General features: G+C 45.1%; 1 protein-coding gene across 1 annotated transcript; it reads right to left on the bottom strand.

The window, feature by feature from the left end:
- Positions 1 to 14682: 14682 nt before the first annotated feature.
- ndufs5 (NADH:ubiquinone oxidoreductase subunit S5) lies at positions 14683 to 21003 on the bottom strand. Its single transcript, XM_083679878.1, has 3 exons — positions 20912 to 21003; positions 19673 to 19892; positions 14683 to 14982 (listed from the first exon to the last, which is right to left on the bottom strand). Exons 2-3 carry the CDS (start codon positions 19886 to 19888, stop codon positions 14878 to 14880), a joined length of 321 nt encoding a protein of 106 aa, XP_083536004.1. The 5' UTR covers positions 19889 to 19892; positions 20912 to 21003; the 3' UTR covers positions 14683 to 14877.
- Positions 21004 to 22869: the final 1866 nt, after the last annotated feature.

The raw sequence follows: 22869 nt of genomic DNA, 5'->3' as shown, positions 1-22869 counted from the left end.
TACTAGGCCCTGTGTGAGACTACTGGAGACTACTAGAGACTACTAGGTCATGTGAGAGACAACTAGGTCATGTGAGAGACTACTGGAGACTACTGGCCCCTGTGAGAGACTACTAGAGTACTAGAGACGACTAGGCCCTGTGAGAGACTACTGGAGACTACTGGGCCCTGTTAGAGCGGACAATACCAATGGTTCAATAAGGGGGAAACATGTATTTGATTGGCTAACCCCTCTCTTTATCCCCAAAAGTAAGTGAGAGAGGGAGGTTGAAAAGGAGACAAGGAAAGAGATGCTTACAGTAGCTCAGGATAAATAATTCAGAGCTACTAAAGACTACTAGGCCCTGTGAGTGACTATTTGAGACTACTAGAGACGACTAGGTCCTGTGAGAGACTATTTGAGACTACTAGAGACTACTAGGCCCTGTGAAAGACTATTTGAGACTACTAGAGACGACTAGGTCCTGTGAGAGACTACTAGAGACTACTGGCCCCTGTTAGAGACTACTAGAGACTACTAGGCCCTGTGAGAGACTACTAGAGACTACTGGGCCCTGTTAGAGACTACTAGAGACTACTAGGTCATTTTGAGAGACAACTAGGTCATGTGAGAGACTACTGGAGACTACTGGCCCCTGTGAGAGACTACTAGAGACTACTAGAGTACTAGAGACTACTAGGCCCTGTGAGAGACTACTAGAGACTACTGGGCCCTGTTGGAGACTACTAGAGACTACTGGGTCCTGTTAGAGACTAAAAGAGAGTACTAAAGATTACTTGAGACTACGAGGCCCTGTGAGAGACTATTAGAGACTACTAGATACTACTAGGCCCTGTGAGAGACTACTGGAGACTACTAGGCCCTGTGAGAGTGGACAATACCAATGGTTCAATAAGGGGGAAACATGTATTTGATTGGCCAACCCCTCTCTTTGTCCCCAAAAGTGAGCGAGAGAGGGAGGTAGAAAAGGAGACAAAGAAAGAGATGCTTAGCTCAGGATAAATAATTCAGAGCGACTCTATGGAGATATTTTCGTTCTCTCATTCTATCTATATTCACAATTTATTCTGTCTCTTTCTGTCCCTGACCCACACTCCTCTTTTCTGTCCCTGACCCCTACTCCTCTTTTATAAATGCACACATCCCACACATCCCTATGAACACACACACCCACACAGCTGTTCAGCACTCTAAACCTGGCTAGTACCGCCCACAACAGACTAGAGTCCAGCAGCAGGCTAGAGTTTCAGAAATGAAAGCAAAGCAGGAGAGCGGACATTGTTCTTGTCCGCCCACGGCCACCCCACAGAGACATTTGAAACATCATAGACACAAGAAGAGGAGAGGAAAGGAAGAGGGTAGCAGTGATGGGGATGAACTAGAGAAGGAGGCTGGTGACTTGGATGTCAAGGTTTCAATGACACTATATTTACAGTTCATCGTTATGTCCATTGACTGCTTAACAACTATCACTATTTTAGCCAGGGGAGGTAGAAATCGATTTGCAATACCTCCATTCCTTAGTCCATTCTGTGTATTACAATGAGCCCGTCCTCTGATTTCTACCTCCACCAGCCTCCACCGACACAACTACAGAACTGAAAAATGGGCCTACAAGCTGTTGGTTAGGGTTATTGATATGTACTTGGATTCACCCTAAATATTTGGCCCGTCTTTTGATACCATTCCTCATTCCATTCATTACAATAAGCCTGTCCTCCATTTCTACCCCCACCAGCCTCCCCTATCTCCTCCAGACTAATCCAACATCTACCTTGAGAAGTATTGTTTGGGGAGGGCTAAACCATTACATCCCCCTCTAGTGGTCATAAGTGCACACTACACGTTCTGTCTGACCCTCCTTTATGAAGAGGCAGTGATGAAACATGATGAAAACAGCTTGAGTCATCTCTCTCTCTCACACGCTGTGTGCAGCTGCAGCGTGACTGTGTGCTGAGGACATACATAGATACAGCAGGGGAGGCTGGTGTGACCAAGTCGCTTTGGATAAAAGCGTCAGCTAAATGGCATATATTATGATTAAATTATATATATTATGGCGGAGGTAGAAATCGGAGGACAGGCTCATTGTAATGCATGGAACGGAATAAGGAATGGTATCAAACACACGTGTTACAATGAGCCCGTCCTCAAATTTCTAACTCCACCATCACACCCTCCACTGATATACGGCCCCACGAAGGCTACAGGGCGGCAATATCAAGTTCATCTTCTTAGCCAGCTGCATTCCTTTGCACAGACTTAGCGTAAGTGCCTAAATTGCTAATGTCAGAAAGCACCTATTAGGGCAGCAGACTTGAATCACATGTATGGTGAATACATGCCTCCAGGTCTGTGCTCCCAGGGCAGTTCTGAAAGTTGTGTGGGGATTCTGTCAGCGTGTTTTATGTCACTGACATAATTGACTTATAACGTAGCATTCCTTGCTCCCTTTCCAGTCCAAATTGCTCACATCCGCCTTTCCCTCCCTCCCTCACTCACTCTCTCCGTCAGAGTCCTCCACACGGACTCTATAGCCCCTGTCTCTTTTTATATGTCATCATTATTCTTCCTCCGAGCCTCCCCCTCTTTGAACCTTGCCCCCTTTTCTCTCACCCCCCCCCCTTTCCTCTCCCTTCCCTGCTCTCTCTCCATCCTTATTATCTTGGATTCCTCTTTTAATTCAGTCTATCCTTCACCATACCTTTCTCTGTGTTCCCTACAAACACTATGTCTTTTCTCAAACTCAAATTAAAATTCAAATGCTCCCTCGTTCTCTCATTTCACTATTTGTTTCCCCCCTTTTTCTCAGTTTCCCAGTGTCTCTCTCGTTCCTTCATAGCCATGGAAACGGGGAGACTGGGATAGTGTGCATGCACGTCCCCATGGCAACAGGGGAATAGCCGGGGACAGGCAGAGTCGTCCTTTGAGCTGCCTGGAGAGAAATGTTTGAGCAAGAGCTCAGGCAGGTTATTAGACGCCTCAGTTACACGCAGGCACCTACTGTCTGGGGCCTGATGCACACACATACATTCACACACTCAGACATGGGCCTACAGTCGGCCTCCATTTGACATTCCCATACATGCATACACACAGTGAGTCACGCGCACACACACACACATTCAATCATCAAATGCCAACATTTCAGGCAATACAGCTATGCATATCATTTATAATTCAATATATCCCCAATACCAGGAAATCTCTTTTTAAACAGATTGGAAATAGATGTTCCAATTCACAATATGCCATGTGACATCTATGCCAAACTCTAAGGCATTCCATTTCTGCATGCCATTCTGTCCTATAGGCCTAAGTGACATTACAACGTGGTCACAGTAGACAGCACTGCATTCACACACACACACACACACACACACACACACACAGAGAACAGTACCATGTTCCTCTGAATCATGTTTGAGACGCTTTCAGACGAGACGTCAGCCAAAAGCTCTGGCTGCCAACAGCGTTACCCTCGTCAACGCTCAGCCAAGAAATCTTTCATAATCAAATCACAAACAAAGTCAGACACACAGCCTTTCCTCTGCCTACTCACAGACATGCCAAACCCTGGTACCAACACACCAGGACAGCTGTGACTTCCAACGACCGTGAGTCAACCACAAACGGCCGTTAGACAACCACAAACGTCAAGGACCAGTGGGATACGGTTCGTTAAAGGAGAAAACGGGCCTATAAAAAGAGCGAACTATCACGTTTCAGATGTGCCCGTCATTTGTCTTTCCCATGTAAACGGTGACTAACAGACTAACGCTTCTCTTCCACTCCTCCTCTTCCCCCCTTTCTTTCTTTCTTTCTTTTTTTCTGTTTCTCTGACCGTAAACTCAGTCAGTAGGTGCTCTGTTACACCCTGCATCATCCATCTCTCTGTAAGATCCACTATGAGTGCACAGCATTGATTGTGTTTGTAAGTAGTTAATTTAATCAACAGAAACAGCAATGGAACAGCTTGCATGTCAACCGCTCCACACACAACCATTAATTTCTCACTGAACCCTCCTAATACTCCCTTTTCCATGACATCTCCATCATCTCAAAATCAGTTAAGATCCTTTTACGATCCACGCTGGAACTACAAGGTTTTAGAAGAAGAAGAAAGACTGTTTAGTAGCCATGCAATCGATTCTCATCAATTGTTGGAATGTGGTAATTTTTGCACCCCCCCCCCAAAAGACAACACACGTGCACACCCCCAAAACAACACACACACTGCACACCCCCCCTCTGAGAGGACACACGTGCACACCCCCAAGGGAGAACAGAGCTCTGGGCAAAGGGTCCCCTGGAGCAGTTAGGGGTTAAGTGCAGTTGTGGTTAAGTGCACAACGGCAGTGGTTGGCACCTTCGATATGGTACCAGTAACCTTCCAGTCACCGGCTCACATCCGGCTCTCTCCTGGAGTGAGGATCAAACCAGCGACCTGCCGATTGCTGGCCAGCCTCTCTAGGCTACCTGCTGCCCCCACTGGTGAGACTGTCCTAACCGCTGGAAACCTGACAAATGATGAACTCTGTGATGAACTCTGATCTCTCTCTACTGTGATCTCTGTGATCTATCGGTGATGTCTCTGATCTATCAGTGATTTCTGTGATCTCTCCCTATGGTGATCTCTGTGATCTATCTGTGATGTCTGTGATCTGTGATCTATCCCTACAGTGATGTCTGTGATCTATCTGTGATGTCTTTGATATGTGATCCATCCCTACAGTGATGTCTGTGATCTATCAGTGATGTCTTTGATATGTGATCCATCCCTACAGTGATCTCTGTGATCTAGCAGTGATGTCTGTGATCTGTGATCCATCCCTACAGTGATCTCTGTGATCTATCAGTGATGTCTCTGATCTATCCCTACAGTGATGTCTGTGATTTATCAGTGATGTTTGTGATCTATCCTCTATTGATCTAGACTACTGATTCCTAATACTGCCGGAAACAAAAATGGCTGGCGTGGGACTTTAAAGGGATAGTGCAACATTTGAAGTAGTTACTGTAGAAGGTCCTTTCCCTGCTTTTGAGAGGCGCTGGCTAGCTGTTCCTGGAGACTTCCAGTCTTTGCGCTAATGCGTTTAGCATCGGCTCAGCAACTAGCTTCAAAATGCATCCAGTGACATAAACATGGTATCCATGAGTTCATCTGACTCTGGGTTCGTAGAAAAAAGGACTTCATTGCCAAAATGTCACACTATCCCTTTAAGAATATTAGGCTACTGTTTTTAGGACATAGGAATGTACCTCAATTATTGCAAATATCACATGAGTGCCCCTCCCTGCCCGAGGCCCCAGGCCATTCCCTAGGTTTGCCTTATGGTAAGTCTGCCAGTGGGTGAATGGAAGGGAGACCAGGGGCATTTGTAACATTTTTGGCAATTAACTCTATTGCGATATTTGACAGATTTTTTAATGCAGGGAGAAAATCTAACTCTGCTTGTACCGAGTTTAATCTCTCTAACTTGTTTCTGATTGGAGAAAAGCAGGGTGTTACATCCGTCCCCAGTCTCCCCTACTGTGCGCAATCCAAATATTATGTATTTATGTACTGTATTATATACAGTGAAAACACTGCCAACTGGAGCACTCGTGTCAGCTGGGTTACTTGGTGCCTGTGACATCATTCAGTGTGCTCCCAACCTACATCCTTACAAAGCTATCGGTACCCACTACTGTTCTTAACACAGAAACACATCTGACTTCATCTACTCTGACATGCTCGATGATGCTTAGCCACTAGAGCACATGGGTTCACTCATAGAAACCATTACCGCGCACTCTGTTTTCAGCTTTCACCCATTTCGCTGAGGGGGAACAACCACCAGGTTCCCGGCCCGTTCCCTACCACCTCCAGGTCCGTTAGGAGCCTCCATGTCCCAGCTGTCTCACCTGCCACACGCACCACCGCCCTCTCCGCCGGGTCCAACACCGAGTCCTGACTCTTCCTCTTCCTCCTCTCGTGCCTGGAGAGGTTCCACGGCAGGGTGTCCCCGGCGGGCCCTGGGGCTCCGGAGGGGCAGGGAGATAGGGACCCGCCCGAGCGCTCACTGCGGAAGGAGCGCTCGCTAACGCAGGACAGCTCGCTCAGCGTCTCCTCATCTGAGGACTCCATCACGCCGGAGGGCTGGGAGGAAATAGAGAAGGAAAGAAAAGAGGGAGAGAGGACGATAGCGGGGGAGGGGTTAGAAATAAGGTCAGGGCAAAGAGGGGTAAGAAATAGGGATGAAAAGAAGGCAGAGAGAAAGGAAGAGGATGAGAGATAGGCTGCACACTGTATAATCAATCATCCACAGTGTAATCTGGCATCGTTCATGAATAATGCAAGACTTCATGTAACTCATGTAAGTCACCTTGGTTACAACAGCGATGGGTTCAATTACTCCATTAATCAATCCAAACTGATTTTAAAAATAGGTAATCGAAGTAGACCAATTTAAGAAGCTTCTTTTTTTACATCCAAGGCATGTGTTGGAGAAAAAGGAAACCCGATGCAGGTCAGAAAAACACTTAAACGTGTCTGAGTGGCTGTGGGCGGGGGGGGGGGGGGGGGGGGATGTTGAGATGTTGGGGTGGGGTTCTGAGATGTTGGGGGGGTCTGATATGTTGGGGTGGGTCTGAGATGTTGGGGGGGGGGGTGGGTCTGAGATGTTTGGGGTTGTCTGAGATGTTTGGGGGGGGGGGGGGGGGTCTGAGGAGACATGGTCCATCAGACATCGCTGAGTCACTAATTGATGAGCTGGAAGGAAGACCGAGGGACAGGTTGATCAAATCCCCTCGCTCCAGGTTCTATTAATACAGACTGGGTCCTGATCAATAGTGGACACTCGAGCTGTGTGGAGGAAGAGCTGAGTTCTCCTGTGATCAGCTGGAAGCACATAGGACCCAGGGGGCAGCAGCCCTACCCTGTCCGTCACAGTAGGGATCGATACCTCAGGCCTCAGGGCAGCAGTCTGGGGATCATTCCCGGCTTTACCGTCTCCAACAAACCCCGGTTCAGATCCTGGTGATGGCGGTCGGGGCCGAAACTGACAAACAATGTTTGATTTGATTCTGTTTTTTTTCTAACCATGCTTTTACAGTTGGTTGAAATGACTCACTGGTTAAATGACTCCTGGTAACTGCAACAGCAGTGGTGAGGTACAGTACATATAGTAAATATATCATACAGATATGAATGATTAGAAGTTGCACATAACAGCAGCTACTCTTTCCCTCTATGGAAACACTGCTAACACTCCTAGTACATGTCTGGCCATGGGCAGAACACCTGTCCAACCTCCTCCAGGCGTGTCTCCAAGAAGCAGGAAGGGGTTAATGCTTCACAGCCTCTTCAGTGCTGGATCTACTGATCTACCAGTATAGGCTCTGGTGACGTCATTGATCTACCAGTATAGGCCCTGTAGACATCATTGATCTATCAGTATAGGCCCTGTTGACATCATTGATCTACCAGTATAGGCTCTGGTGACATCATTGATCTACCAGTGTAGGCTCTGGTGACATCATTGATCTACCAGTATAGGCCCGGTGACATCATTGATCTACCAGTATAGGCCCTGGTGACATCATTGATCTACCAGTATAGGCCCTGGTGACATCATTGATCTACCTGTATAAGCCATGGTGACATCATTGATCTACCTGTATAGGCCCTGGTGACATCATTGATCTACCTGTATAGGCCATGGTGACATCATTGATATACCTGTATAGGCCATGGTGACATCATTGATATACCTGTATAGGCCCTGGTGACATCATTGCATTGGAGCGCTGGATGCATGCAGAGGTAAACGAACTACACACCGACTGCATCCGATGATTGGTGCATGTCAATGGTGGCGGCTGGTCGATATTGACATTCATCAACGATCCTACCACAGAGTTTGAGGTTCTGATGAAATGACATATCATTTCAGGGATTTTACAAAAACAAGTCATGTGCAAGTCGTCATATTTGAAGATCGAAAGGTCATCCATCTCGTTCATCATGTGATGTGCTGCATATAAGAACAACATGTCATCCCAGAGATGTGGAAAACATGATATAGTATACACTCACCAAGCACTTTATGAGGAACACCTGTACACCTTCTCATGGTGGGCGTGGTGTGGTGTGGTGTGGTGTGGGGAATGTTTTCTTGGCACACTTTTACACACTTTTCACAATTTGCCCATCTTCTAATGGCTACTTCTAGCATGATAATGCACCGTGTCACAAAGCAAAAGTCGTCTCAAACTGCTTTCATGAACATGATAATGAGTTCAGTGTTCTTCAGTGGCCTTCCCAGTCACTGGATCTGAATCATTTACATTTTTACATTCATGGCCTTTAGCAGACGCCTTTATCCAAAGCGACTTACAACAAATACATTTGTCTAAGTAAGTGAACCATCCATCCAACAGTCATCAAAAGATCAGTAGTGACTCTGCAGTCCACCAGCGCCACCAGCGGGGCACCAGGACAGTGAAAAGCTGTGACCGAGTGGCGCGGCCGCTGCATCCACGTAGAGGCGTTAGATGCATCCACGTAGAATCCAATAGAACACCTTTGGGATGTGGTAGAACGGGAGATTCACTCAGCTTGAAAGTGCACCTGAACAATCTGCAGGAATTGCGTGATGCAATCATGTCATCATGGACCAGAATCTCAAAGGAATGTTTCCAACATCTTGTGGAATCAATGCCATGAAGAATTGAGGCTGTTTTGAGAGCAAAGGGAGGCCCTCCCCAATAATAGGACAGTGTTCCAAATAAAGTGCTTGGTGAGTGTAGTATAGTATATATACAGTATATAGACTCAGTTTCCCTGCTGTAGCCTCACAGTGGGTTGTTTCCACGGCAGCCCAGGGTTTATAAATAGAGCCAGAATGGAAGTTCAAAACCATGCTGTGTCATTATGCCTCTCAGTGGCGCTGCATGAAAGGAAGAGGCGACTTTTAAGAAAAGCTAAAAAAAACGGAAGAAAAAATCATAATAGAACCGTTTCCTTCCCAATGCCCTCCCCTACTCTTTCACACTGACACACACACACACACACACACACACACACTCCCTATCCCTTCTCTCTCTGTCCCCCTTGACAACACACAGCAGTTAGAATCCGAGCATTTAGGGATGCATAACAGTTGACTGGGCTGATTTATAACTTGTTACCAGGGCTCCAGCTTCACATGCTTACAGGATGTTCCCACAGCTCACACTCGCTAAGAGTCCACAACAGCTTTCTGTCGGTCCCTCCTCGCCATCGGCAGCTGGGGCTCCTCCACAGTCGTGGTGAGCAGATAGCGATGTCATAAAGGCACATGATCCACATGACTGTGTGTGTGTGTGTGTGTGTGCATGTGTGTGTGCATGAATGAATAGGCTGTTACAGAGGAGATCTCCTTAGATAAGGCCACCGTGAGTAACACAGACACGCTGACTAGACTGACCTCCCACACACCGGCTACACAGACACACTCCGATACTGAGCATCACTTCAGATGAGGTGCTGGAGATGACTGGGGGTGGGAGTGGGGGTGGGAGTGGGGGTGGGGGTAGGTGTGGGGGTAGGTGTGGGTGTGGGTGTGTGTGCGTGCGTGTCTGTAATATAATAATATATGCCATTTAGCTGAGGCTTTTATCCAAAACAATTTACATTGCAGTGAGTGCATACAATTTTCAGTACATATGGTCCCAGCAGGAATCGAACCCACAACCTTGGCCTCGTTAGCACCATGCTCTACCAACTGAGCCACAGAGGATCCATCTGTCTGTCTGTCATACAATAATCTCACCGCAAGCAGTCATCAATATTAACAGAAGCACAAACTGTTTTGTGAACTGTAAAACCGGGTATTACTGTTACCTAGATGTCACATGCAATCACGATGCTCTCAGAAACGTAGGTATTAGATGTATCTTCGCATATGTAGGTTTTATTGGTTATTGGTTATTGGTCAAATTACCTTCAAGAGCAGCATGACTTGTCTGTTAGTTCATCCAGCTGTAGTCTGTTAAGTCATGTGGCTACCATGGTGATGTCTCTCTGTTGTGCCTGCTCTTCGTGACAAGACACATGAAGGGTATTTCTATTAACCTTTATTAATCTAGTGTAGTCTCATTGAGATCAAATCGATTTTTCAAGAGAGACCTGGGTTTGTAGTTATCAAGACTTAGAATTCCTCATAGGAATTCGCAGAAAACTCACAGCTCAGAGCAGGCCAAGTGGGTTAACAAGCTTCTTACTCACACTCTGAGCGATGAGCAGGACCAACTCTTATGAATGAATTTCTTCTAGATTTTACGAGATATTTGGAGCCGCAAGTGACATTTATTTAGATAACGTTCCTTATATGCCTCCACATGCCTATCCAATGCAGTCTCTGAATTAAAATAATTAATAATAACACACGTAAATTAACATAACAATGACTGGTATCACCTTTTGTTCAACTTGAGGGTAAATCAGGTTTGTTTTGGTATAGGCTTTATCATCACAATAAAATAGTACCACAATACACGCCCCCTCATCATGTTTTTTTAAGGGGTCGCTTCTGTTTAGGGGTTACTGTTTGTTACACCGACATGCGTGAAGGCAGATTGTTCGCGGATAATTTGACGATGAGTGGTAGGGAAATCAATAACATTTTCCGATGATGTGTGGTGCTGTATTTAATTAATGTTGCCGTTATTGCGCTGGTAATGGCTGTCTGTGACAGACTCAAATCATCTTATTGCACTGCTGCATTTTCCTTGTTGCCAAAAACCGCAAGGATTCTTTTCATTTCTCCAAGGAAGCGTGTGAGATCTTCCCGTAAGTGGGGAACTAAGACAAATGATGTCATCCCTATCCAACTTTTAAGGAGCTATGCGTTGTGAAATATCTCTCCTATCCCGAAATGTGTGTGTAGCCATCTATCTGTAATTCAAACTATTACAAACAAATTACAGACATAGACGATAATGAACAGGCAACTCATAGGCAACTGGCTGCACAGGCACAGAGAGCATGCAGGTGGCAGTAAATGGCAGAGATGGGATTAGCTGTACACTGACTGACATTGACATATTACTGATGAATACAGTTGACTGAAGCAGTCTCGGTGACATGTTTCTATGATGGCTCCCCTTATTCAAATGACTAGAATATAATGAGGGCACTGCAGAGGAACAGGGCAGGAGAGACAGACGAGTTTGCGAGGGCGGTGTCATATGAAATGGACAAAGTAAACTGACGTTCATTTTGGTCATTTAGCAATTGATGGCGGTTTCACCAGACTGTGGTAAATGAACTAGATGACCGAATATTAGCCTACGATTTCCATCCCAACATAAGGCAGCTCACAACAGGGAAACACATTCGGCCATCTGGTGTGAATCGACGGGGGACCCCTGAATCTCGCTTTCACCCCTTGCACAATTCTGGGGCTGAGCAGACAGCCTCGCATGGGTGTGTATGACGAAAACTGGGCTAGACGGCGAACGAATCCCACTCCTGATCACTCATTCATTTCACCCTAAATCTATATAGCCCGATATTAAAATGCCCATCCCTGCATATTTCATTACAATGGACAGTAGGAATTGATTGTGCGGGAATCTGTCTCTCATTGGTGAATAACATTAGTCGGCTACTCAAGACCGAAACAAAATCCTATGATTTCTCTTTTTCAAACCTATACAAAGAATATGGCACTGCCAAGGGAATCGAACATACTAACAGGCTATAATAAAACGATATCGTATGTATAATATTGATGGTAGACTACTCACAATAACAACAATAGGACTAGACTATTGTGTCATTTTGTGGATAGATGAATTAGGCCATTTAATGTATGACTGACAATATGATCAACATGTCACTCCGATGCGATGGGAGAGACGGGGACATTTCAGAACACCACATTAATATCATGAAAATAGAACAACCATAATAAATATAATTTGTCATGATGATCTCTGGCTAGCCTACTATCAAAACGACTCAAGAGACGTGCTTGGCGAGAGAGCTTACCAGAGAATAGCGGTCCCGTTGGCTACAGAGTGACTAGGGATGCTGCGAAACGTCTCCCTCCTCACGTTCACTGTCTCTCCTCCAAAGACTCACGTTTGGGTGCTTACGGCCTGATAAGAGGCTGCTCAGCCGTTTGTACCGACCCGAACACGGCTGTGATTCGGTAATGGCTGTCTGCTCCCCTCCTTCTCTCTCCCTCCTTTTCTCCCGTTCTTTCCTCTACCACCCCCACCGCGTTCTCTGTCCGTAACGGTCGTCCACTTTCTCTCTCTCGGCCTCTTGAAAAGGCTGGTTCACAGGTCCGGCATTAACCCATAGCTATCGGAGAGGTGAAGCATCGCGAAAATGGAATTTCGGTGTATTCCAAACGTCATCTGTGGCTCAGCTGCACAGCCCTGCACCGCCAGCTGGCAACATACACACTCTTTTTAGAACAAAAAGGGGCGTTTACATCGGCATATTTGTAGAGCCTAGATGCACACAGCCAACATGACATTGCTGTCAGCTTCTGCTTTTGCAATTGGTTTTCTGTGTGTTTTACATTGCATGTGATCGTAGTAATCCCGGGTCTTAATCCTCTGATCTATCCATCCCTTTTCCCCCCCATTTCTCATATGACCCGCTCCTCTGGGATAGGCCTATTTCGCATTAAACATCTGTAATTGTGTGAATACGGAACTGTTTTTACGCTACATATTTAGTGAAAGTAGGCTTATCATATTGTTGGGGGAGCCTGTACAGGACAGCGTGGTCGGCCGGGTTTTTGGAGAACGGTCCACCCACGCCTCCGTCAGACAGCACGGCGGAATGCCGCTCGACAGTTCTGGATTAGCAAGCCTCGCTGCTGATGTTTTAATCAAACAAAAGCTAATTCTGTTTGACTGACCAATGAAAAACGCTGCAATCATACGACCAAGACCGGGTTCAAATGAAGCCTATTAGGCCTGCTGACAATATCGCATCACTGAACTCATACCTAAAAGGCATCAACTGCACGTGTTTGTAGCCTAATTGAATTGTAGGAACGTAGACACATGAGCATGAATCCAAATTCTCAACAAATTGAAACCGTGTGATGTTGCGGACGTAGGCCTCAGCCAAAAGGCTACAGTATTTGTGTCACGTTGTCCCAAGGCCTGAATACAACGTACGATACAATTCCCTGAGCATAACAATCACTTAAAGGTCCAAACTGTTAATAGACTGAACATTTTACCATATAGGAAGAAACGAAATGCAATGGCAAATGATAGGCTATGCATATATACACTCTATATTTAATTTCAATCTAAGCAAGTATAGCCTAATACTCCTTCACACGTTATGGCAGTTTTATAGACAAAATTATATGGACACAATCCAGTCTAAATCCATCTATATGTAGTCTAAATGCATTGAAGTCTAGTCTAAATCAGAAGTTTCGATTCTTTTGGAGGTAGGTCATCTCGGATCCGCAAATCTCATCTCCAGATTGAGGGGCACAGGCAGTAAAAAAAAAATGTTGTCGGAAATTGTAAACGAGTCCACACCCATCGAAACTTTTTGCTGCAAGCGCCACCTGAATTACACGCTGAATTGCCCTCCTCCTCCGCCCACGTTGGGCGTGTTTGACTTTAAACTGAACCCGACAACAATTCAGGCTAGGCGAAGCGAGAACGAGCGAGGGCAGTTATGTGGTCATCACTCAAAGATAACTCATAGGACATTTATAGAGGATTTCATAGCCGTCATGTTGTCACCACCATGTTTTCAAGCCCTTCACTTCACTGTCCAATTTGAGACGGCATAGATACACTGGCCCCTGTCTGTCTCCAAGTTCAACTTTCAAGTAAAAAAAGCCATCTGATTTAGTGAGACTGGGAGGTAGGTCGTCTAATTTACTCATTCGAAAGGACCATTGGATGAAAGTCGGTCTTGTTTGAGTTATTCGGGCTGTTGGCGCCACCTTGCGGTGAGCAGGAGAGTCTCCTAACCTGATCAGAGTGGGTTAACACTTGGTAATTGAATAAGGATGTCAGAGTGCATCCATTCATATCTTCATCTTCAAGCCGTCCCTTGGGAGCATTTCCGAAGTAATCCATCGACTTCTATTTACCAGAATTAGGTCAATGTGGGGAGCAAATGCATTTCACAATGAGTGCATTTCAGAAATGGTTATTACATACCAGTAATCCTCGTCATACTTCAATGGGCCATTCCAGGACACAGATGATATACTGTAGTTGCCATGTTTGTTGTCTTCCAATGAGGTCAAGGTTTTCGTTGTCTTCCAACCAAGAAAATTGATTCTAAATGACCTGGCTAAATTTAAATCATGACTAGACCTAATTCAGGGGAGGCTGGTGGAGAGAGAAATCAAAAGATGTGCTCATTGTAATGCATGGAATGGAATGAGGAATGGTATCAAATTGTTTGTTATCAAACTGTGAGTTTGTCTTTTATAATAAGCCTGTCCTCTGATTTCCACCTCTACCAGCCTCCCCTGGCCTAATTCTACTTAAATAATCCAGAGTATAAATGAAGACAACAAATATACTTGTAATAAAATGTAGCCCTAAAGGTTGTGCATATTACAAATTACCGATACATTTCGGTCCCTACCTTAACTATCTCTCCCTACACTTTACCTAAAGGAGAGACAGAGTAAGTCAGCATACGAGACGAACCGGTCAATAATAGTATTTATTTGGAAACTTGTACAAGGTAGACAAACAAAAATGACATCTGATGAATAATTATTATACACAAGTCGAGGACACACCCTCCGGTCTGCACAGCAGTGAGGCTGGTGAAGGAGCAAGGAAGGGTTCATGGATGGCCTCTCCTGAGCTTGCCCAGAGTGGGTCGTGTCAGTGTGGTCATGGCCTCTCCTCCCCATGCCCGGTGTGGTGAGCTGGGAGTTTGTAGGTGCCCTCCTTCACCATCTTGTCCCGCTGCTGACGGATGTCATACAAGCGCTTGCTCTGGAGGGAGAGAAGACGGACACAGAGAGACCGTGAGGCATACACAGAGAGACAGACACAGAGAGACAGACACAGAGAGACAGACACAGAGGTAAAGATCCATGTCAGACAGTGACTGCACATTCACGGTGACGTAGGCTACCTGTCAATCTCTCTCTACAGGGATGCAAGCTCAGAACTTCTTAAGAGGTATTGGTGTGTTTTTTTCAACTGCTCGATCAAAACCACTATATTCTTAATTGCTCTGCTCATTCTTAAATCTCTTCTTTTTTTTTTTTCAACAAAAGCAGGCTACTCATATACACTCACCGAGTACTTTATTAGGAACTATACTAATACAGGGTAGGGCCTCCCTTTGCTCTCAAAACAGCCTCAATTCTTTGTGGCATTGATTCCACAAGTTGTTGGAAACATTCCTTTGAGATTCTGGTCCATGATGACATGATTGCATCATGCAATTCCTGCAGATTTTTCAGGTGCACTTTCAAGCTGTGAATCTCCCGTTCTACCACATCCCAAAGGTGTTCTACTGGATTCAGATCTGGTGACTGGGAAGGCCACTGAAGAACACTGAACTTGTCATGTTCATGAAAGCAGTTTGAGACGACTTTTGCTTTGTGACATGGTGCATTATCATGCTGGAAGTAGCCATTAGAAGGTGGGTAAATTGTGGCCATGAAGGGATGCACATGGTCAGCAACAATACTCAAATAGGCTGTGGCATTCAAGCGATGATTGATTGGTATTAACCCAAAGTGTGCCAAGAAAACATTCCCCACACCATGAAAAGGTGTACAGGTGTTCCTAATAAAGTGTTAAGTGAGTGTAGATCTTCATGTTATCATTCTTAATAATGTTCATGTTCGTTTTATTTATTTTATTTTTTGGTTGTTCATGTTCATGTTCTTGTGACACCAAAGCATCACTGCAGACAAAATCAGAATCAGAATTCTTTTATTTGGCCAAGTATATTTGCACATATAGGAAATTGACTGGTGCATGGGACATAAAAAACAATATATAAGCAAAAATATTAACAAAAAATTTACAAAATAGCAAAATATTAACAAAATAGCAATAACAAAATAGAACAATAAAACAATACATTTTGTAGGCTGTGCGAGGTTAAGTGGCAGGGTGGGGTGGGGGTGGAGTGGGAGTCCTAGAGTCAGTGAGAGGCAGGGAGCTTGTTTGTGAGCCCCACTGCCATGGGGAAGAAACTGTTCAGGTGGCGCAAGGTTTTGGTCTTCATAGACTGGAACCTTTTGCCGGATGGAAGTCTATGGAAGAGGTGGTGACCAGGATAGGAAGGATCAGCGATGATCTTTCCTGCTCTCTTACTGGTCCTGGAGTGGAACAGGTCCAGGAGAGACGGCAGGTTGCAGCCGATGACCTTCTTGACTGACCGAATGGTCCCTTTGTCCTTGGCAGTGGAAGCAGCGAACCAGATGGTGATCGATGAGCTGAGGATGGACTCAATGATGGCCGTGTAGAACTCGACCATCACTTTCTGCAGCATGTTGAATTTCTTCAGCTGCCGCAGGAAGAACATCCTTTGCTGGGCCTTCTTGATGGTGGAGGTGATGTTCTCTGCCCACCTGAGGTCCTGTGAAATTATTGTCCCCAGGAATCTGAATGACTCCACAGTGTTAACTGGAGCGTCACACATGATGAGGGGGGCGGTTGGGGCTGTGCTTCTCCTGAAGTCTACTACCATCTCTACAGTTTAATGGCATTCAGCTCCAAGTTGTTCTGGCTGCACCAGGAAAGCAGGCTGTCAACTTCCTCTCTGTAGGTGGACTCATCCCCATTGGAGATTAATCCAATGAGGGTTGTGTCATCCGCGAACTTCAGGGGTTTGACAGAAGGGTGGCTAGAGGTGCAGCTGTTGGTGTAGAGGTAGAAGAGTAGAGGAGAGAGCACACAGCCTTGTGGGGCTCCGATGCTGATGGTTCGGGGCTCAGAGACAAGCTTGCCCAGCCGCACCTGCTGCTTCCTGTCTGTCAGGAAGTCTGTGATCCACCTGCAGGTGGGCTCAGGCACGCTCAACTGGGACAGCTTGTCCTGGAGGAGAGCTGGGGCGATGGTGTTGAATGCGGAGCAAACAGGATCCTGGCGTAGGTGCTGGTGGATGAAGTGGAGTCCCATGTTGACTGCGTCATCTACAGACCTGTTGGCTCTGTAGGCGAACTGCAGTGGGTCGAGGAAGGGGTTGATGGCCTTGAGGTGGGTGAGCACAAGGCGCTCAGAGGTCTTCATTACCACAGAGGCAGGGCAACTGGTCTGTAGTCATTAAGGCCTGTGATCCTCAGCTTTTTGGGAACAGGGATGTTTTGAAGCAGGCAGGTACCATGCATTCAACCAGTGAGGTGTCTGTAAACACTGGAGACAGCTGATCTGCACAGTGCTTCAGTGTGGAGGGGGAGACAGCGTCTGGTCCAGCTGCCTTGCGGGGGGGGTAGTGTCTCTGTCCAGGCTGGGAAGAAGAGGTGTGATAGCTGTGGAGAGGGCATTTGGTTTTGCAGTCTGTGATCTCTCGAAGGCCTTTCCAGACTGACGAGGAGTCGTTGGCTGCGAATTGTTGTTCCAGCTTCTTTGAGTACTGTCATCTGGCCTCCTTAATCTCCTTGCCAAACGTGTACTTAGCCAGTCTAAACCTTTCCTTGTCTCCACTCCTGAAAGCCCTCTCCTTCTCCAAACTAAGCTGTTTGAGTCTTGCTGTGAACCAGGGCTTGTCATTGTTGTAACTCACCCTGGTGCGTGTTGGAATACATCTGTCCTCACAGAAGCTGATGTATGACGTCACAGACTCTGTGTATTTGTCCAGGCTGTTGGAAGCAATGTTAAAAATGTCCCAGTATGTGTTATCTAGGCAGTTATACAGCTCCTCCACTGCTTCTCTGCTGCTCTAATTCTTAGATCTCCGCACAGCAGGTTTAGAAAGTTTTAGTCTCTGCCTGTATGCCGGCATCAGATGAATAAGAGCGTGGTCAGACAGTCCCAGAGCCGTGCAGGGAACTGCATGATAAGCTCTGCTGATGGTGCTGCAACAATGATCCAAAATCTTCTCCTCCCTGGTCGGGCATTTCATTAACTGTTTATATTTAGGGAGTTTGTGAGTTAATTTGCCCTTGTTAAAGTCCCCAAGGACAATAACTGGGGAGTACGTGTTCTCTCTCCTTCTCTCCACTCCTGATATTTGGTTGGTGGGTTGACGCTGAGCCTCTTTCACATCAGCTTGCGGAGGGATGTAAACGCTAGCCAATATGAAAGAAGTGAATTCACGTGGAGAGTAAAATGGTCTGCAGATGATGAAAAATTATTCCAGATCAGGAGAACAAGTTTGCAAAAGTCGTTGCACTAGCGTTGATTTATATAGAAACAGATTCCTCCACCTTTCGTTTTGCGTGAAAGTATCAATTCATGTCCACAGCATTCTCAAAAAGCTGAGACCCGGCATGTGCAGTCTTTCACATCATGTATGACATCAATTGAAACATGTTACAGACAGTACCTAGCTCTGGTCCAGTGCGTTACAGTGAAAACGTCACGTGTCGCTCCTTTAACTCACTAACTGCCAAAGGATTCCAGAACACTCACCACCGAGGGTGCCTAGTGTTTCATGTGGCATTTACCTAGCAACAATACTTTGATTGGCTCCAAAATTAAGCATAATAATTTATGCATTTTGGTCACCCTTGGCACTCTAGAATGTTGACAATTTGGGAGACTTTATTCACCCTCAGCTAGGGTGTATTAACTGTACTCAGAGGTAGACATTACTTAATTCCAAAAGGTTGCACCATGTATACTAGGGTTTGTGGCTCCATGGCATATTGCTATCATTCTAACCCTGTCCATGTTTACTTCAACTTTTTTCACAAAACTTTGTAGCATTGGACAGGGAAAATATGTTACTAGTCTACAATACTCATGGAGACAGCTAACAATGACTGACAGGGAACTGATTTTGAGCAGAAAATTTACTATAAGCGCATTCACATCAAAGCGGATTTTTACCCTGTAATCCAGTGGATTTGTTGCAAATATAGCATCGTCCACTGGAGAGCTGCCACGGGTGGCTTTGCAGAGAGGATATCACAACCATTGCACAGTTGTATACAGTTGTATACTGTTGTACAGTTGTTTACAGTTCAGGAAACAGTGGTGTTATAGAGTGCCTTAACTATATGAATAATATTTGTTTTGTCTTGTTCACATTAGGCATGGGCCCATGGGCTGCTAGCTCCTGTAGGTTGTTTGCCAATTTTGTTGAGACGCATTACATCAATGAGAATCTAAATTTTGCAATGTAACAGCTTCCATTGCAGTGTGTACACTCCAACAACCATGAAACATCAAGATTGTAGCTCTGTTAAATCACATAGTGTGACATAATTTTGAAGGTCGTAATAGTGATGAATTACCACATCGCTGGTGCAACCCTGCCAAAGTAGTTTATTTCCTATTTTGGAGAAATTACATCCCTGCGCATGGAAAGAAGAGCTAATCAGCACTCCAGCAACATCTTGGTGGTTTACGCAAGTACACTCTAAAGTCACTAAACAAAAGCCTGACAGACATGAGGCCATGGACATTGGTCGTAACAGGGCCAGAGTCAGAGTCAGCCAGCGACGCAAGTCCTGGAGCAGAGCTAACACAGCACCATGCCCAGGGCTCACACACTAACCGTCTTCTGCCGATGCATGCACTCATAGAAGTCCTCAAACTCCAACTTGCACTCCTTCTTGGCCCGGATCTGCCCGATACCATCCCCACACTCGATCCACTCCTTCTCGAAAGCGTGGCACCGTGCTGCCCGCTTGTATGGCTGTGGCCCACTCTGGGCCAGCATCCAACGATCCAAGTTGATGCCCAACTTCGTCTGGAGGTCGATGAACGGCATGGTACTACGGAAAGGGGACAGGAAAGAGAGGATGGGTGAGGTGGAGGTTTTCTACACCCTGTACAGTTGGACTTCGCCCAGGTTCTTTAAAATCACCCGATCTCGCAAAATGTTTGTTTCTCAAAAGATCAGGACATTTTAAAGGATATACAGATTGCTGACCACAGGGACAGAAATGGTTACCGTACATTGACTGTAGTGTGGAAACGTAAAGGCTGGAAATGATTTAAGTATGGTGGAGCAAAACCTGGGCAAGGTTCAACAATACAGGGTGAGGAACACTTACCAACTCCATGACAAGAGTCGGATCCTCCTGCTTTGAAGGGTATTTTTCGTGTCAGCCATTATTTTGGTAATGTCAATGACCGTAATTGGCTAGTCACTAAGGTGGAGCAGCTAGCTACTGTGTTCCCTACCTAGCTAAACAAACTCGTTACAATTGCTCTGATCATAATGGAGCACATCAGATCAATTGTTTATAACTGGCTGCCTGCCTGCCTCAGTAGCTCTGATCTTGTTGATTATAAAGCGGAGTTATAAGCAGCATCTCCAAAGCACGCACCTTGTCCTTGCGTTATTGTATTCTTTAGTATAATGTGATATTCATGAGCTAACCACTACTCGGATGCTAAAATAAGTAGCTATAACTACGTGAATTTCGTTCCGCTGTCACACAGCATACACGTCTTGAGACACCGTCACTAGACTAGACTGACAACCACATAGATCATATTATTACATTCTATATAATTCTGTGATGTCAATCATGATTTGGCCTTCATACTAGCCCGTTATCGAGCTTGCTAGCTGGCTGCTACCAACTGATTGTCAACGCAAGACCAGAGACAAGAATACGAAGAGAAGGGGCCGCCAGAAGCTGTCTAGAACACAACGAAACTCTCGAAAACGCGCTGCTGGTATTACAATAATGCACAATGTTATGGTAGGTTTTACTAAATACATTGCTGTCATGTTTGTGACGGCAAAAGATGTCTCCATGTGAAACAAACGCCATGATTATACCTTGTTTTGTTGGAGTCACTTTAACCTTCTGTGGGTCCCCGTTTCTTGCTTTACGGTAGAACAAGCGGAAAGCAGCTGGTTGCCTGGTAACAAACCACCGTTACGACACTACAGTGAAGAGGCAAGCATAGAGCGCTGCTTTCTGAATCACCTACACTGTAGGTGGGTCAGAGCATGTGGAGGTGAATCCAATTAAAATATATTCTTCTTGATATTGACGGAATTTTGGCGTTTCTGGATGAGATTTCTTTTTCACTGGTTCTCCTTTCTCATTGCTGTCAGATTTGCGTTTTAACCACTTGTCCATTTTCTATTATCTAGCTTTCAGAATTACTCAGGGTGAAAAAAAAATGTATACAGTTAGCTAGCTGGCGCGAAAGTATTTTTTTGATTGACATACGTCAATCAATGTTGACATACGTCATTGTCCCGAACGTGATATGCTCATTGCTTTTTTAAATAAAGATTTAGGCTATCAAACTTGTATGTTGGTACCCAGATTTAACTGATTTTTTTAACGTGGGATTATTTTAGAATTGTGTATAACCAATACCTTAAAAAGTACCAAATGTTTCTGAGTACCCCCTGCAGTACACCAAAGTACCCCTAGGGGTACGCGTACCCCCATTTGAGAACCACTGACCTACAGTACAGTAGGCTACATACCCTCTTTGTGTAAGTGTGTATGTGTCTGTCTGTCTGTCTTGATCAAGACCCCAGACGTTTACAACTAAAGTGGTTTGCTGGAGTATATGGAATATTCGGTGTGTGTGTGTGTGTGTGTGTGTGTGTGTGTGTGTGTGTGTGTTAACCTAGCAGACAGTTTCATACCCTTGCTGAAGCAGCCTATGAATAAGTATGAGCAATAACAATAGTTGGACTTGCTGAAGCAAGCCCACGAATTACATCATTGTTCATACACTCACTGAACACTTTATTAGGAACACCTGTACACCTTTTCATGGTGGAGGTGGTGTAATGGTGTGGGGAATGTTTTCTTGGCACACTTTGGGCCTGTTAATACCAATCAATCATCACTTGAATGCCACAGCCTATTTGAGTATTGTTGCTGACCATGTGCACCCCTTCATGGCCACAATTTACCCATCTTTTAATGGCTACTCCCAGCATGATAATGCACCATGAAGTATGTGTTTGTCAGTGGCCTTCCCAGTCACCAGATCTGAATCCAGTAGAACACCTTTGGCATGTGGTAGAACGGGAGTTTCACAGCTTGAAAGTGTGCCTGAAAAATCTGCAGGAATTGCGTAATGCAATCATGTCATCGTGGATCAGAATATCAAAGGAATGTTTCCAACATCTTTTGGAATCAATGCCACGAAGAATTGAGGCTGTTTTGAGAGCAAAGGGAGGCCCTACCCAGTATGAGTATAGTGTTCCTAATAAAGTGTCAGGTGAGTGTATATACGCTATGAAAGTTCATACTGTGACTGCAGAATGTAGGCCTAAATAACTGGAGACACTCACACTCATACGTTTTTGGGGACAGGCAGCAGTTGAAGCTGTCAATGACTAAATATTGACAATGACTAAATATTGACAATGACTAAATATTTAGCTTGAAAACTTTGTTGGCCGTGAAACGTCCACAGTCAGTTCAGGGTGACTGTACTACAGAAAGGCAGGAGTTAAATTATGACCTGTAATAGTTACCTGGCAAACCTAACTATTGGGCAAAATACAAGTAAATTACTAAATTCTGACTTGAAAGGCAGGAGTTCAACATATAATTAATGGTAAACATGCCTAGTTCCATCCTTGCTGAAGCAAGGCCACTAAATAGGGTTCTTCACCTTTGAGGAATTTTGTGGTACAATTAAAAAAATGACATTAGGAACTTAAATAAAATATGTTATATATGGTAATACTTAAAAAGCTGATGCAAATAGTTGCCTCACTTTTTTAAGTAGAGCAAGCGCAATCTCTTTTACAGTGTA

This window comes from Argentina silus (assembly GCF_951799395.1).
Source record: "Argentina silus genome assembly, chromosome: 11".
NCBI lineage: Eukaryota > Metazoa > Chordata > Actinopteri > Argentiniformes > Argentinidae > Argentina > Argentina silus.
This window is presented reverse-complemented; position numbering and strand designations above follow the sequence as displayed.

Coding starts and splice junctions, on each gene's coding strand:
- ndufs5 (XM_083679878.1), bottom strand. CDS start 19,888: ATGCCGTTCATCGACCTCCAGACGAAGTTGGGCATCAACTTGGATCGT. Junction 14,983..19,672: donor GCATGCATCGGCAGAAGACG/GTTAGTGTGTGA, acceptor CTCTCCCTCCAG/AGCAAGCGCTTGTATGACAT.